This window comes from Phaethon lepturus, unplaced genomic scaffold (assembly GCF_000687285.1).
Source record: "Phaethon lepturus isolate BGI_N335 unplaced genomic scaffold, ASM68728v1 scaffold10027, whole genome shotgun sequence".
In the NCBI taxonomy this organism is placed as follows: Eukaryota; Metazoa; Chordata; class Aves; order Phaethontiformes; family Phaethontidae; genus Phaethon; species Phaethon lepturus.
The window spans coordinates 8,370-22,258 of record NW_010551115.1 but is presented as its reverse complement, the minus strand read 5'-3'; the positions used below and the strand labels follow the sequence as shown (position 1 = coordinate 22,258).

Sequence of the window (13,889 nt, the reverse complement as noted above, 5' to 3'; positions counted from 1 at the left end):
TATTAGAAATGAGACCGACCTGGGAAGAATACAGGCCTTATTTACTTTTCTATGTTAAATCAAACCTAGTGATTAAAGATGACCTGTAAATATTTTATGGAGTAAGAACATTTCAGTTCCAACTAAGGCAAGGAATATTTTCAGCATTCCAAAGTTTAAAGTTTCCTTGCGACTACTGCTGTTTTCCAGAAATCATGAAGTTGTCCAAAACCAAGCACATACATCTTGAGTGCTTATTTGTTTATAGTTAAGATCAAGCAGGCTCAGAATCACAACACTTAAAACAACAAAAATAAAAAAACACCCAAACCTGCTGTGTTAAAAAATTGTTAAAAAAAAAAATCTGTGTTAAAAAAAGTTAAATGGTGTTCTTTTCTTCCTGCACAGCCCTGAGCTATGATGCTATGTAAATTTTTCAAAAGTCAAAATGCAAATAACACTGCAGAGCTCACTAGGCAACACAGTAGTATGAGTGTGGTAGATACCACCTTGTTATATACACTCATATATAGCCCTCTATTATATTGTTCTCTCACCTCCTGTATTTGTGCAGAATGATGCTCCAGTTTATTAATATGCTGCTGGAGTTTTATATTCTTGCTTTCCTCTTCATCCAGCTTTGTCTGGATTGTGCTCAGTTGCTCCTGTGACACAACAGACACTCAAAATTAGAGCACCCTTCTTCCAGTTATTCTCACATGCCATATGGCAGTCTGTGCATATTAAATATAAAAGTGTCAACTACTTACTTTTTTTTTTATGACCTGAACCAACAGAAAACAGAACATTCAAAAATAAGCTGGTATTTTAAGCAGCTGATTTCTCCTATAGCTAACTAAACTGCCAGAACACAAGAAAATCTGTCAGGGAATACAAGGACTGAATCCAATAAACACTTGGTTTTCAGACACATGTTTATCCTGGCGAAATAAGGCTTTAAAAAGAAGTTATTCAAAATATACAGTAGCTAAATTCCTTATAAGATCTCTGCACTATGGTAAGCATCAAAGAGGGGGTTTGGCTGTTTTTGCCAGGGTTCATCCGTTGAATCATCTGTCCATAGCAAACAACCAGTTTTCCAAAATGATAAATTATAGTTTTATTTTAAAAATAATTTATTGGAAAAATAAATCTGCATAAACATACATAGTTATTGCTAAGTAGAAGCATTAGATAGTATGGAACAACTTATTAAAACTGCCATGCACTGAAGTTAGTTCCAGCTTCTAGAGAGTAGTTCAGATAACTTTGGAGCACTCTGTGACAAAAGACCTTCCCTGCCCTTAGGAAAGATACAAGACAATTAAGGTATAATAGCGGACGAGCATTATTTGGCAGGTTTCTTCAAATAATGCGGTATTATATATTAAGCTTGGGTATTGTTCCAAATGTAGCTGTCACAGGGACTTGTAAAGAAATTTCCTCAGAAACAGGTTAAAATAGTAAACGTTTAAGTGCCCTTAAACTACTTACAATATTCAACTCTTAAAACCCTTTCCATATTTTCATTTTAAATCCTCTTAAGTACAATGTATAATTAGAGAACTGTTTAGTGAAGCCTTAAGTATTCATCAAGTGCTTCAGTTTCCCATGCAAATTAAAATATATTTAGTGAGGGGGAAGTATTTCATGCCAAAAGCCACTTTATTAGAAAGTTACACATACACTTCAGCTTTTATTCAGAGCATTCACCTGTGCCACTTTGAGCTCCTCAGCAATGGCCTCATATGCTTGTTCATTCATCTCTGGGGGAACTGGCTCTTTCAAAATGTCATCCATCATCTCTTCGGAACACTGAAAATCTTCAGAATTATAATCTAAGATTTCTGGGCTTATTCGCGGCACTAAGCGAGATCTTAGCTGGTAAGCTTTTGTTGGTGTGGTTATGTTCTGTGATAAAGATTACAAAGTAGTCTTTATTTTAACTGTAAAAGGAATGAAGACTTCGTCTGGTATTGTTTTTCATAGTTCTATAAGCAGAATAATGAAATCAAATGCTCAAAGTGGTTAGTTCTAAACCACTACACTTTTTCAGATTTGTCATCTGATTACAGCAGCAGTCATCCATTAAGTATTTCAGAACAAAAAAGCAGCGTATCTGGTTTATCACATATGGATTACATACCAGAACACTAGTTAGGTTAAGGGATCATACAAATGAATGTCTATGTTCTCACACAACTCAGGAGTATTTGTGGGTTTAAATAAACTTATTCTCATACCTTAAGAGTTTCTCTATGTAACTTATGTAACTGAGACACTTCTCGGCGCTTGTGTGCTTTGGTTGCCTCCAGAATGTTTTCAAGATGTTGGTTTGCTTTCCGAAGAGATTGAAGTTCTGATTCCAGTTCCATATGCTTTTTCCTGTTTAGGAAGTATTTTACTACTGTCAAAACCACTCCGTCAGTATGCCCTCCCATCAGTAAGAATAAGCTGCAGTATTGCCAGCGAGCAAACTTAAGCTGAACTCTTGCCCAAACATTGAAATACATTATTTTGAGAAGAAAGTCACCACTGCTGTATTAAAAAGTTTAAAAAAAAAAAAAATTGAAAAGCTAAGAAGCTTATTTGTGCTTGCATAATGAAGCAAGTAGATGGATAACTAAATGTGTCAGGAAAAAAAAAAAAATAAATCCATTACATGGTAAGGAATAAGCCGAGAGCTCTGCAATTTCTTTTATGAGAAAGTGATATCACCCATACCAATATGGTTTTAAGCTTTAAAAATGTTATCCAGTTATATGAGAAGTCTGAACTGGTGCTTGCCAGGATTAAAGGAAATCCTTTATTTTTTTTTTCCTGAAAGTGCTGCTGTGTTAAGTTTATTTTGTCCTCTAAGAGTACTTTAACTGAAATCCAACAGCTGAGCAGAAATTTAGGAATAATTTTCATTTGTTATTTTGCAGAGCTACAAGCTGTTACTGTGATAGTTAGCCTTACTGACATAACTGTAGGGTCAAATCTACAGACAAAAGTAAATATACTATTTAATCTTTTGGCATTTTAATGCTATCATTTTCCCTTACATTTTTAGCATCTGCAACAAAATTTATGGAGCAGAGTAGAACTTTAGTTCTGACTGCTATTGGACAACAGAAAAATTAGCATACATTGATTTTGTGAAATTGTTACATTTTGCTCTACTTATTCACTTACAGCATATAGTTACAGTTGCATGTAAAATTAAGCATACAGTGACTCTGAAACCGGAAACAAGTTTAAAATTTAGTGAACTCCACAGGTGAATCCAGAGGCTGAAATGCACAATTCTGTTTGACTGCACTCCACTAAGAAAATGTCAGTAATTAATAATAAAATTGCATACATATAAAGACAGACATGCACAAAACATGGAATACATAAGATAGAAATACATTGAATGGGCAGGAAAATAGGGAATTAATATATGAAGTTATAAATAAACCATTGTAACTAATGTTACAGGACAATAGATGGATTGCTGAATTGATAAACTCAGTAGATCCTAAGATTATGATTTATAAAGTTGATAGGATTTAGATATTATTGGATAGAAATCTAAGAATAAAAATACAGATTTGTACAGTTGCTTGAAGGAGCAAAAAGGACATTACAAAGTTACTTCGCCAAAAAAAAGTGGGGAGGCAAAAATGGAACTATCTTGTGCCCAGTGCTTCTAGAATTACACTCTAGGTTCACTGAAATCAATAAAAAGCAGCAATGTTAGGTACAAGCTAAAAATAAATGTAATTAAAAAAAAAAAAAAATCAGGTCCCTTTCGCCTTCCAGGTTTACATTACATTTGCTGGAAATGCAATTGCTTTTCTTGTATCTCCAGTAACAGGACCTGGATTTTTCAGAAATAGGGTTGATCAAGTAAAGCCATGTGTTAATCACTTGCAAATGAATATATATACACTGAAGGGTATTTCGCATTACCTTGTGCTGCCCTCAAGAACAAGGGCAGTAAATTCTTCACTACATTAGTAAGGACAAAGTAGACCCTTATGTCATGTTTCGATGTCAAAGCAAATGGACATGAATGAACTATTGACACCATGTCTTTGCTCTAATTTGAATTAAATCTCTGTGCTAATAACAAGTCTCAAGGTAGTGGTATTATTGCCTTAAAAATCCTTGAAGTGGAGAGAAAAATTTAACCAACAGGTTAGCCAAAATTTTCTGAGGTGCTTGGATCCTACATTTATGGTGATTCAAACTTGCAATCTTAAAGAGGTTACATTAAAAACTACTGTTGCACTAAAATAAAAACAAATCCTAAAATACCACCCCCAAAACCCACCAACTCTTAGTTGCTGTCGCTGCTTCCATCTCTAATATTTCAGTTACGGAAAAATACTTGCTCAACGTGCAAACTAAGCCAAACTCTCCCTGTCCCATTGAGGAGGTGACTATCAGAATTCCAGGGTATGTGCACCTCCTGCATGTTGTGAAGCACTGTTTTGCACCTTAGCATAAAGAGCTTTCGGAAGGACAAAGAAGTCTGCAGCAGTACAGACATGCCTTCAGATTGTGTCATGGTTGTTTCCTAGTCTGGGAGTAACTGAGTTCAACAGGAACATATTCTGTGTGCATGGCATTTTTCTTAACTTGTCCCTCTCTTACATACAAAGAACATACTTAAGACTGCATATTCAGGATCTGAGACTAACTTTTAAAAATCAATAGAAGTAATTACTTAAAAGACATTTAATTAAAGACATTTGTATACTGTTTTGTCTCACTTTGTTAACTCTTTAAATTCTTCATATTCTTGTTTTGAACTTGCCAGTTCACTTTGAGTCTGTAAAAGCCGTGCTTTCAGCCTTTCAACAGATGCCAGTGAGTTGCCTTCCACTGATATGGTGGTGGAATATAAATGATGACCTAAAGAACAAACAAATACCATCTGAAATCACAGCGTAGCTCAAATATCTTAAGTTTTTACTAAGTTTTAACTTTTTTTTATTAAAACAAAAGTATTTGTACACTTTTGAACAGCATAGCAGCAATTGAGATTGAAGAAAATGGGTATTAGCAACAGTCCACATGAAAGCCAGTAAAATAATTAATATTACTGCTCTGCATGACAACTAAAGGACAACAAAATGAGATTATGGATGGTGTGCACAAGAATCCAAATTCCCTACTGCTGTATTTGCTTGAAGGCCAACATGAATAAAATGAAGTAAACCTGTTTTATCAATTTTCAGGTACCACTTTGAAGAAGGCAAAAATACATTAAGACAGACAACATTTTCAACACTACACTGCACACAACAGGAATACAGTAAGCTTATTTGTCTGAAAAACATTAGTATATTTTTACCTCCAGTATTCTTCTCTGTGGCTGAAGCTTCCAAAAAAACTTTTTCTAGTTCTGCAATGGTCTGAGCATCAATTTCTTGAGCCTTTTTAACTGACTGTAAAGAACGAAGTTTTTTATTCTCCTCTCTGAGGTTGTGGTTCTCCATGGCATATTTTGCAATTCGTGGGTGTTGTTCCATCTGTGATAAGCAGTATTTTATTCAACAGTTTTTTCCAGACAATGCTATACATATCTAGTTGCTGCTCTACTACATTTAATAAGCATTAAATTGTAATGGTATAAGAAAAAAGGTATTCCCGACAGTGGTTAAAACTGCCCTGATTTTTTTTTTTTTTTTGGTTAGTTTTCTTACTCTCTTGGAATCTGCTCAGAAAAAAGACAGTGGTCTTACATTTCATGTGTTCACTCTTTTGCTGGTAATAAAGCAGTAGAAGCTTTCCTTGCTGCTCTTGACATCCCTTTTCAGTTTCAACTTTGAGCTTTGGCTTTCTTAACACTGTCCCTGCATGCCATAGTAATGTTTTTGTAATCCTTTAATGACTGTCTTAGCTTCTGTAACTTCCTCCACACACTTTGGAGCTCAGTTATGAGCTACAGATTCAAGCTGGTCTTCTAATAAGTCTGCTCCTTTTTTCCTACTTATACTGGGAGGAAATTGTTTTTAAAGAATCTGCCTTCTCCCCCGAGCTTCTTTGTTCTTCAAAACTGCCTCACAAATGATACCACACCTACCAGGTATCTGAATAGCCCAAAGCCTCCTCTCCTAAAGCCTTAGGCATGTACTTTGCTACTTGCCTTCCTCAAACAGCTCCAGGACCCTGTTACCCCTGATTGGCCCATCTAACATCTGTGTTGTTAACCTTCAGAAACCTGCTGTATCACTTGCATCCTGTCTCTCCCTTTCAACAGATGTCATTGAGGTTAAAGTCTCCCATAAGAATGAGGATTTGTGATTTGGAGACTTCCTTGAGTTGCTTAAAGGAGACTTAGTCCTCTACCTAAGCCAGATTCAGGTTGCCTGTAGCAAGCTCCCACCATGCCATCACCCTTACTAGCCCCTCCTCTTATACAAACTCACAAGCTCTAAACCCACCCATTGTCCCTTCCATAGGTAAACTCCACGCATTTGAGATGCTTCTATAAAGGAACCCACCACCCATGCATGCTCTTCTCTCCTGCCTGTCTTTCCTAAAATGCCTGTAACCACCCATCACAGAACTCCATCACATGAGCTATTCTCACAAAAGAAAATTGTTCTAGAAAGGAAAAAAAAAAAAGACTTACCTGTTCTCTGAGTGTCTGCAATTCTTCCCTCAATTCACTGAGGAGATCCTCTTGCTCTTTTGGCAATAAACTTCCACCAGCCTCTTTATGCAATCTCTCCAAGCGAACAATGTGGTCTTCACGGAATTTAACTATCATTTTATTAGACTGAATAAATTTCTCCTTCTTGGCACACAGATCTTCTAGTTGAGCAATTTTTTCTAATAGATTCTTAGAAAGTACATATACAGATTGGTGGAAAAGCAACTGTTAGACTAGATAAATTTTAAGGTGCACATATCACATACATATGCACACATAGACTCATCATGCAAAAACTCAGTTAACAGTAATTCATACGAACAGCCCAAATTACACACTATATCGCAAAACCCTTACTTAGAAACTCCAGTATGATCCAGTAGACTAAGTATTCAGTTAGGCACACAGAGTGCCTGTTTCAGTTAATTTTCTTAACAACAACAACAAAAATCTATTCTGGCTGATTCAGTACTGTGCCATGACATGAACCAGAGAACAACAAAATAGGGATGACTGGGAGATTTGCTTCAAAAAAACCCCACTGTTGATCCAAACCCTCAAAGATGAGCTCAAAATTAAGGAAAACAAAATTCTGTTTTTCTGTTCAATTTTTAATTAGAAAACCCAATAACAACCCACCTCCTAAAACTAAACATACTATGAAAGCTAGCCTACGGCTTGTCTGAATTTGAAAGACAGTATAGAATCACAGGTTTAGCTTGGAAAAGACCTTTAAGATCATCAAGTCCAACCGTAAACACTGCCAAATCCACCACTAAACCATGTCCCTGAGCACCACGTCTATAGGTCTTTTAAATACCTCCAGGGATGGCGACGCAAGCACTTCCCTGGGCAGCCTGTTCCAATGCTTGACAAGCCTTTCTGTGAAGCAATTTTGCCTCATATCCAATGTAAACCTGCCCTGGTGCAACTTAAGTCCATTTCCTCTTGTCCTATCACACATTACTTGAGAGAAGAGACTGACACCCGCCTTGCTACAGCCTCCTTTCAGGTAGTTGTCAAGAGCAATAAGGTCTCCCCTGAGCTTCCTCTTCTCCAGACTGAACAATCCCAGTTCCCTCAACCACTTCTCATGAGACTTGTGCTCTAGACCCTCCACCAGCTTCGTTGCCCTTCTTTGGACACGCTCCAGCACCTCAGCACCCTTCTTGTAGTGAGGGTCCCGAAACGGAACACAGTATTTGAGGTGCACCCTCACCAGTGCTGAGTACAGGGGGATGATCACTTCCCTACTCCTGCTGGCCCCACTATTTCCAATACAAGACAGGATGCTGTTGGCCTTCTTGGCCACGTGGGCATGCTGCCAGCTCATATTCAGCTGGCTGCCAACCAGCACCCCTAGGTCCTTTTCAACCAGGCAGCTCTCCAGCCACTCTTCCCCAAGCCTGTAGCATTGCATGGGGTTGTTGTGACCAAAGTGCAGGATCCAGCACTTAGCCTTGTGGAACATCGTACAGCTGGCCTCGGCCCATCAATCCAGCCTGTCCAGATCCCTCTGTAAAGCCCTCCTACCCTCAAGCAGATCAACATTCCTGCCCGACTTGGTGTCATCTGCAAACTTACTGAGGATGGACCTCATCCAGATAATTGATAAAGATATTAAACAGAAATGGCTCCAATACTGAGCCCTGGGGAACACCGCTTCTGATCATCTGCCAGCTGGATTTAACTCCATTCACCACAACTCCTTGGGCCCGGCCGTCAAGGCAGTTTTTTACCCAGCGAACAGTGCACTCATCCAAACCACGCGCAGACAGTTTCTCCGGAAGAATGCTGTGAGAACCATGTCAAAGGCTTTAGTAAAGTCTAGTCAGGCAACATCCACAGCCTTTCCCTCATCCACTAAGCAGGTCACCTTTCTCATGGAAGGAGATCAAGTTAGTTAAGTAGGACCTGCCTTTCATAAGCCTAAACTGACTGGGCCTGATCACCTGGTTGGACTGGACATGCAGTGTGGCACTCAATATGATCTGTTCCATAACCTTCCCTGGCACCAAGGTCAGACTGACAGGTCTGTAGTTTGCCAGATTCTCCTTCCAGCCCTTCTTGTAGATGTGTGTCATATTTGCTAACCTCCAGTCAACTGGGACCTCCCTGGTTAGCCAGGACTACTGATAAATGATTGAAAATGGCTTGGTGAGCACTTCTGCCAGCTCCCTCAGTACCCTTGGGTGGATCCCATCTGGCCCCATAGACCTGTGTGTGTCTAAGTGGTATAGCAGGTCACTAACCATTTCCCCTTGGATTATTGAGGCTTCATTCTGCTCCCTGTCTTCCAGCTCAGAGGGCTGGGTATCCAGAGAACAACTGGTCTCACTATTAAAGACTGAGGCAAAGGGAGCATTAAGGACGTCAGCCTTTGTCTCAATGTTTCCCCCTGCATCCAATAAAGGATAGAGATTCTCTTTAGCCCTCCTTTTATTGCTAATGTATTTACAGAAACATTTTTTATTGTCTTTTATGGCAACAGACAGATTAAGTTCTATTTGGGCTTTGGTCCTTCTAGTTTTCTCCCTACATAACCTCACAACATCCTTGTAGTCCTCCTGAGGACAGATTTTATTTTAAATGTCATTTGACTAAGGTCCCTTGTTACCAAACCTTATTATCTTTGGACAGAGTGTTTTTTATTAAAAAATCAAATAAAAATCATGAAGAGAGTCAGTCTCAATATGCTTACTGGTCTCTCAGAGAATACACAGAATACACTTAGAAACATTAGTGTTTTCTTACCTTCTTTTCACCTTCTGACTTTTCCCAGAACAACATTGCTTCAAGAAAATTGTTCATGTAGTTTATGTTGTTCTTCCCTTTTTCAACAGCACCTGTAGGGTAAGTCAAAGAAATAAATGGCATATTTATTAAAACACCAGTTAACCAGGATTTCCTACATACATAATGTGACAATTGTTGAAAGAAAATTTATTTAAACTTTTCAAACAGTATAATTCCTCTACAAAGATCATGTGCCATACCCAAAGCAAAGAAGTTTAGACAGTAATTCCTAGTCACCTGCAAGTGCTGATAAAGAACAGAGTCAATATACATAATTGCATAATTAACAAAGTTTTTCAAGCATTAAACAGCTTTATGACGAACTTTTATTAAAATAAAAGAATCAGTCTGTTCAGCTGAGTATATCTATAAAATGCAAAACCCCTCTGAAATTAATTTGATAACACTAAACCATTATTGGCATTATTACTACAGTTTGTACATATTAAAAGTGGACTAAGTGGTTTATGAGAGGGAAATTCCGGAAAATAAGCATGAATTAAGTGGACAATTAGTGATTTAATCACTAATTAATGTAAAGTGTCCACACAAGCTATTAAAAGGGCTTAACTAATCTACTTCAGAAATTAACTCAAAATAGCTTTTCTGAATATCCTCACACAGGCAAGACTACTTATTTATAGAATACTAATCACCATAGTATCTAGGTACATAATAACTACCCTATTGTAAGATACTAAAAAATGCCATCACGTTTCTAAAGTAGCTAGCAAGCAGATTTCATATTTGTGTGATGGAATATTACAAACATAATTTAACCACATAGTCTAAACACATCTCTAACGTATTAGGTTCTGCATAAAAACTCTTCTTAGTGTTTAAGAATCATCACTTGATTTCCCTCAGAACTTTATCACAGGTCTAAACATTTTTGAGCCCTCTGTCAATACTCGTGTATTCATGGACAGTGATTCAGTGTCCCACATAATCACACTTGTTTTAACTGGTTAAAGGTGTATGCTAACAGAGAGGTATTTTTTCCTTAGGAAAACTCAACCACAGATGCTTTATATTAGACAAGTCTTTCTAATTTCTGTAATAACTTCTATTGCTGTATCTTCTATTTCTTGGCAAGGTCAGGAGAGTTGATTCAGGAACACAGTAAGTTGCAAGACCAAGTTTACTACCTTGTAATCAAACATGAGGTAGCTTATTGCAGAGAGATGCATACAGAGTAGAAAACTATGCCAGGACCTGTACTGCAGATACAATGGTCTAGTGAAAAGCTGCTGGAAGAAAACAAATTACATTAAAATTCCATTACCATCTTACATGGAATTTGATCTTTTATTGAAAGGTAAACATCCCTCTTAGAATCTTCCTGAAGGTGCAAAAAAGCGGGGGGGGTGGGGGGGAAATCCAGTCCTGTGCTTAAAAAGAATGCAGCGTTATCAACACCTTAGTGCCCTTCCTCTGACCTAAACGTACAAGCAATTGCATGTAAACTTTTGGTTACTTAAATGATTAGGCAGCATAACTCCTATGAACTGGAAGACTATTCTAGGTGTTATATAATAAAACCACAGCTCCGTACACAAACTTACGAGAGGAAGAAAATAAAAATCACATTAACATTTTCTGCAAAACATTAGGTACAAATAGAGGCAATGGGATCCCTAAGACACATGCAACCTTTGTAGGTCAGTTCCTACAAAAATATTAATTGTTCAGAAACTTAATGAATTACATAAGGCTCCAACACTCTAGGCTCACCTCACCCCCAACTCTTACCTTGTGATACAGAAGTATCATGCATAGACGACACTGAAGTAAGTTGAGCAAGCTGCTCTTTCAACTTCTTAACCTCAGCTTGCAGCTGGCTCACATTTCCTTGTGTGTCTTCATTTACCACAGCCTTTCATAAATATGTTAAGAGAAAATTAGGAAAAGGTACAAATAAAAATCTTATATTTTATAGGATAAGAGAAAACGCAAAGACTGCAAAGCAGCAAAACTACCAAGAAGTCTTTCCATGTTAGGAAAGGAAGAACTCATGGGAAAAGCAATGTTCCATTTACTGAGAAACCAGTAAGTTGCACTTTAGCTAAAAATATTGGTTAAAGAAAATTAATGTTTTCTGCAAAATTTTGTCTGGCTCTTTTTGACCAACAAAGCGGTATACTTTAAAGACAGTAGTTTCCAGCCAGATGCCAACATACTTTCAAAACCTTGAGAAATTCCATTTTGGGTATTAGCATATATAAAAACTAGATGCACTGAAATACCATTGAATCTAATTTTTTAATGACAATTTTAATTTTTAGTACAGATTTGCTTACTTTTTACTTTTTCTAGGGAAGTGCTCACAACAAGCAATGAATACACACTATTATCAGCCATTACCTAGTCCCTAGCTGTTGTACGCTATTCATAATGAAAAGCAAACAAGTCCTTTTCAAAAATCATTTGTCATAAAAGACAGTTAGGAAAGCCAATTTAGTATTTTAAAATAAGTTACATTCATTTAAATTAGCAAAAGCACAGGAGTATTTCAATGAAGCTACCCTGTTTGCAGATGTGTAGTTTAAATGACAAGAAATTGTTGCAACAATAAAGACATTGAGTAACATTCCTACCTTGTTTTTAATCAACTTTGCTCGCTGAGCAAAATTAAGAGTGGACAGTGTTTCACCAAAACACCTGGATCCTGGATGAACATTTGCGATTATACATGTTTTTGCATTACCACCAAGGGAATCCTATTTAAAAACATGGACGTTAGCCTTTTTTGCATATTTTTGGTGACAGCAGGAAGCCATCACCTAAAGAGCTACTATGTATCATTTTGAACAAATTGCAGAGGAATTTTATTTAACAAGTCTCCATGCCAGGTAAGCTTCTGAAATTTTATTTCAAATGTGAGTATAAAGGATGTGACTAAATACTTTACTTGGGTTTTCAAAACCCTGACTCTATATTATCAACAATTTGTGATATTTTACACCTGAACAGTGAGGAAAAAAAAAAAAGCACAAAAAAAATCAGGGAATAAAGTAGATATTTCACTTTAATCTTTGTAATTAGCAGATTGGTGTTCGCACTATCTTGAACATCAAGTAGCCTGTTGATTGTTCCAACCTATCTTCTGGTGGGAACTGCCAAATAAAGAAAGATCACAAAAGGATGTAAGAGGAACTTCTCCCTTTTACATGCATGTCTTCAGATATTTCTGTGCTGTTAAACAAGTAGCGCTCAAATCTCTGGAGGGGCAGCAGTTACACCTAAGACTAAAAGTCTAGCACTACAAAATAGCCCACAAGCCTCAAAGGCATTCTCTCTCTCTACTAAAGAGAGAATGTCATGTTTGTGGACTTCTTTACAGTACAGCCACCTAAAAAAAAAAATTACCACTTAAGAAAGTAACAGCTCATACAGCTGCAGTTCTCTTCCAATTTCTATGTATTTTGAGTTGCATGGGAAGAAAATAATTCTTTAGAGGTTCATGATTCTAATATATACATAGAACAGGGATGGAATGATTGGGAAATTTTGCTGTGATCACAATAATACTGTGTTGTACGTAATACAGTATGTGTGTTACAAGTACTATATTACAATACAAAAAATGTATTACAGGTTATTACTGTACACAGAATTTTGATGAGTGCTGGCATCCAACAAAACTTTGACTGCTTCCATCTTTCTTTACTGTTTGTCTTGAAAAGAGCCCATAAGCAGTCATGTAGCTAATTCTTAACATCATACTAACACTTCGCACATTTATGCTAATTCTGGAAATCCTGTCAAATATTTGAACACATCTCTAAATATTACATTGTGATACACCGTATTTCCCGAATTATAGGGATGAAGACATATGCTTCTTTTTCTTTAAAACTGGCAAATATGTCATAGGAGTTTATAAGCATAAATAAATTTGTCTTCAGTTAACAGCAATAAATCAACTGCAACTCTGTTTAGGTAAAAAGGTATTTTTCAAGCTTTCTTCTACCTGCCCAATATTGAAACAAATTTTTAATCTACCCGAGTTCCACTTTTTAGAGTAAAAAACCCAACCCAACCAAGTATTTTCTCTACATCCCAAGTAGCATATAAAATCCAGAGGATATATATTACCCGTAACAGAAAAGTGAGCTTGGAATCCCGGTAACAAATGTGTCTCTGTTTTCCATTACCCACATCAACAAGTGCTGTGATTACTTGGCCCAGGCAACTTAGTGATCGATTTATGTTTCCTGCTTCCTAAAAAGTGAACAAACATGAACAGATTTGGTGGATGGAACAGGGCACTACACGTGAAAGGAGAAAAATGCCACAGATATTACAGAACTAACCTTTAATCTCAGTCCTTCTGTATGGGTGTCTTTCTGTCTCTCAGATCCTGCCAGGTCTACCAGGTTGAGCAAGGAAGATCGAATGTTAACAGTCTCATTGTTTTTCTCCATGGATTCCACTGTGATAGTGAAAACTGCATGTGATCTTGAGGATTCTCTGTTCA

At 37.1% G+C, this 13,889-nt stretch overlaps 1 protein-coding gene across 1 annotated transcript in view; it reads right to left on the bottom strand.

Annotated features, from left to right (window-relative positions):
• KIF15 (kinesin family member 15) overlaps positions 1-13,889 on the bottom strand; it is a 38,352-nt gene that overhangs the window by 16,599 nt on the left and 7,864 nt on the right. Inside the window, 11 exon segments of the mRNA XM_010290776.1 lie at positions 537-644; positions 1,693-1,890; positions 2,223-2,364; positions 4,725-4,866; positions 5,309-5,486; positions 6,593-6,802; positions 9,368-9,459; positions 11,162-11,285; positions 12,007-12,129; positions 13,508-13,633; positions 13,726-13,889. The exon segment at positions 13,726-13,889 is cut by the window's right edge and continues 12 nt beyond it. Coding sequence (XP_010289078.1) covers positions 537-644; positions 1,693-1,890; positions 2,223-2,364; positions 4,725-4,866; positions 5,309-5,486; positions 6,593-6,802; positions 9,368-9,459; positions 11,162-11,285; positions 12,007-12,129; positions 13,508-13,633; positions 13,726-13,889 — 1,607 coding nt within the window.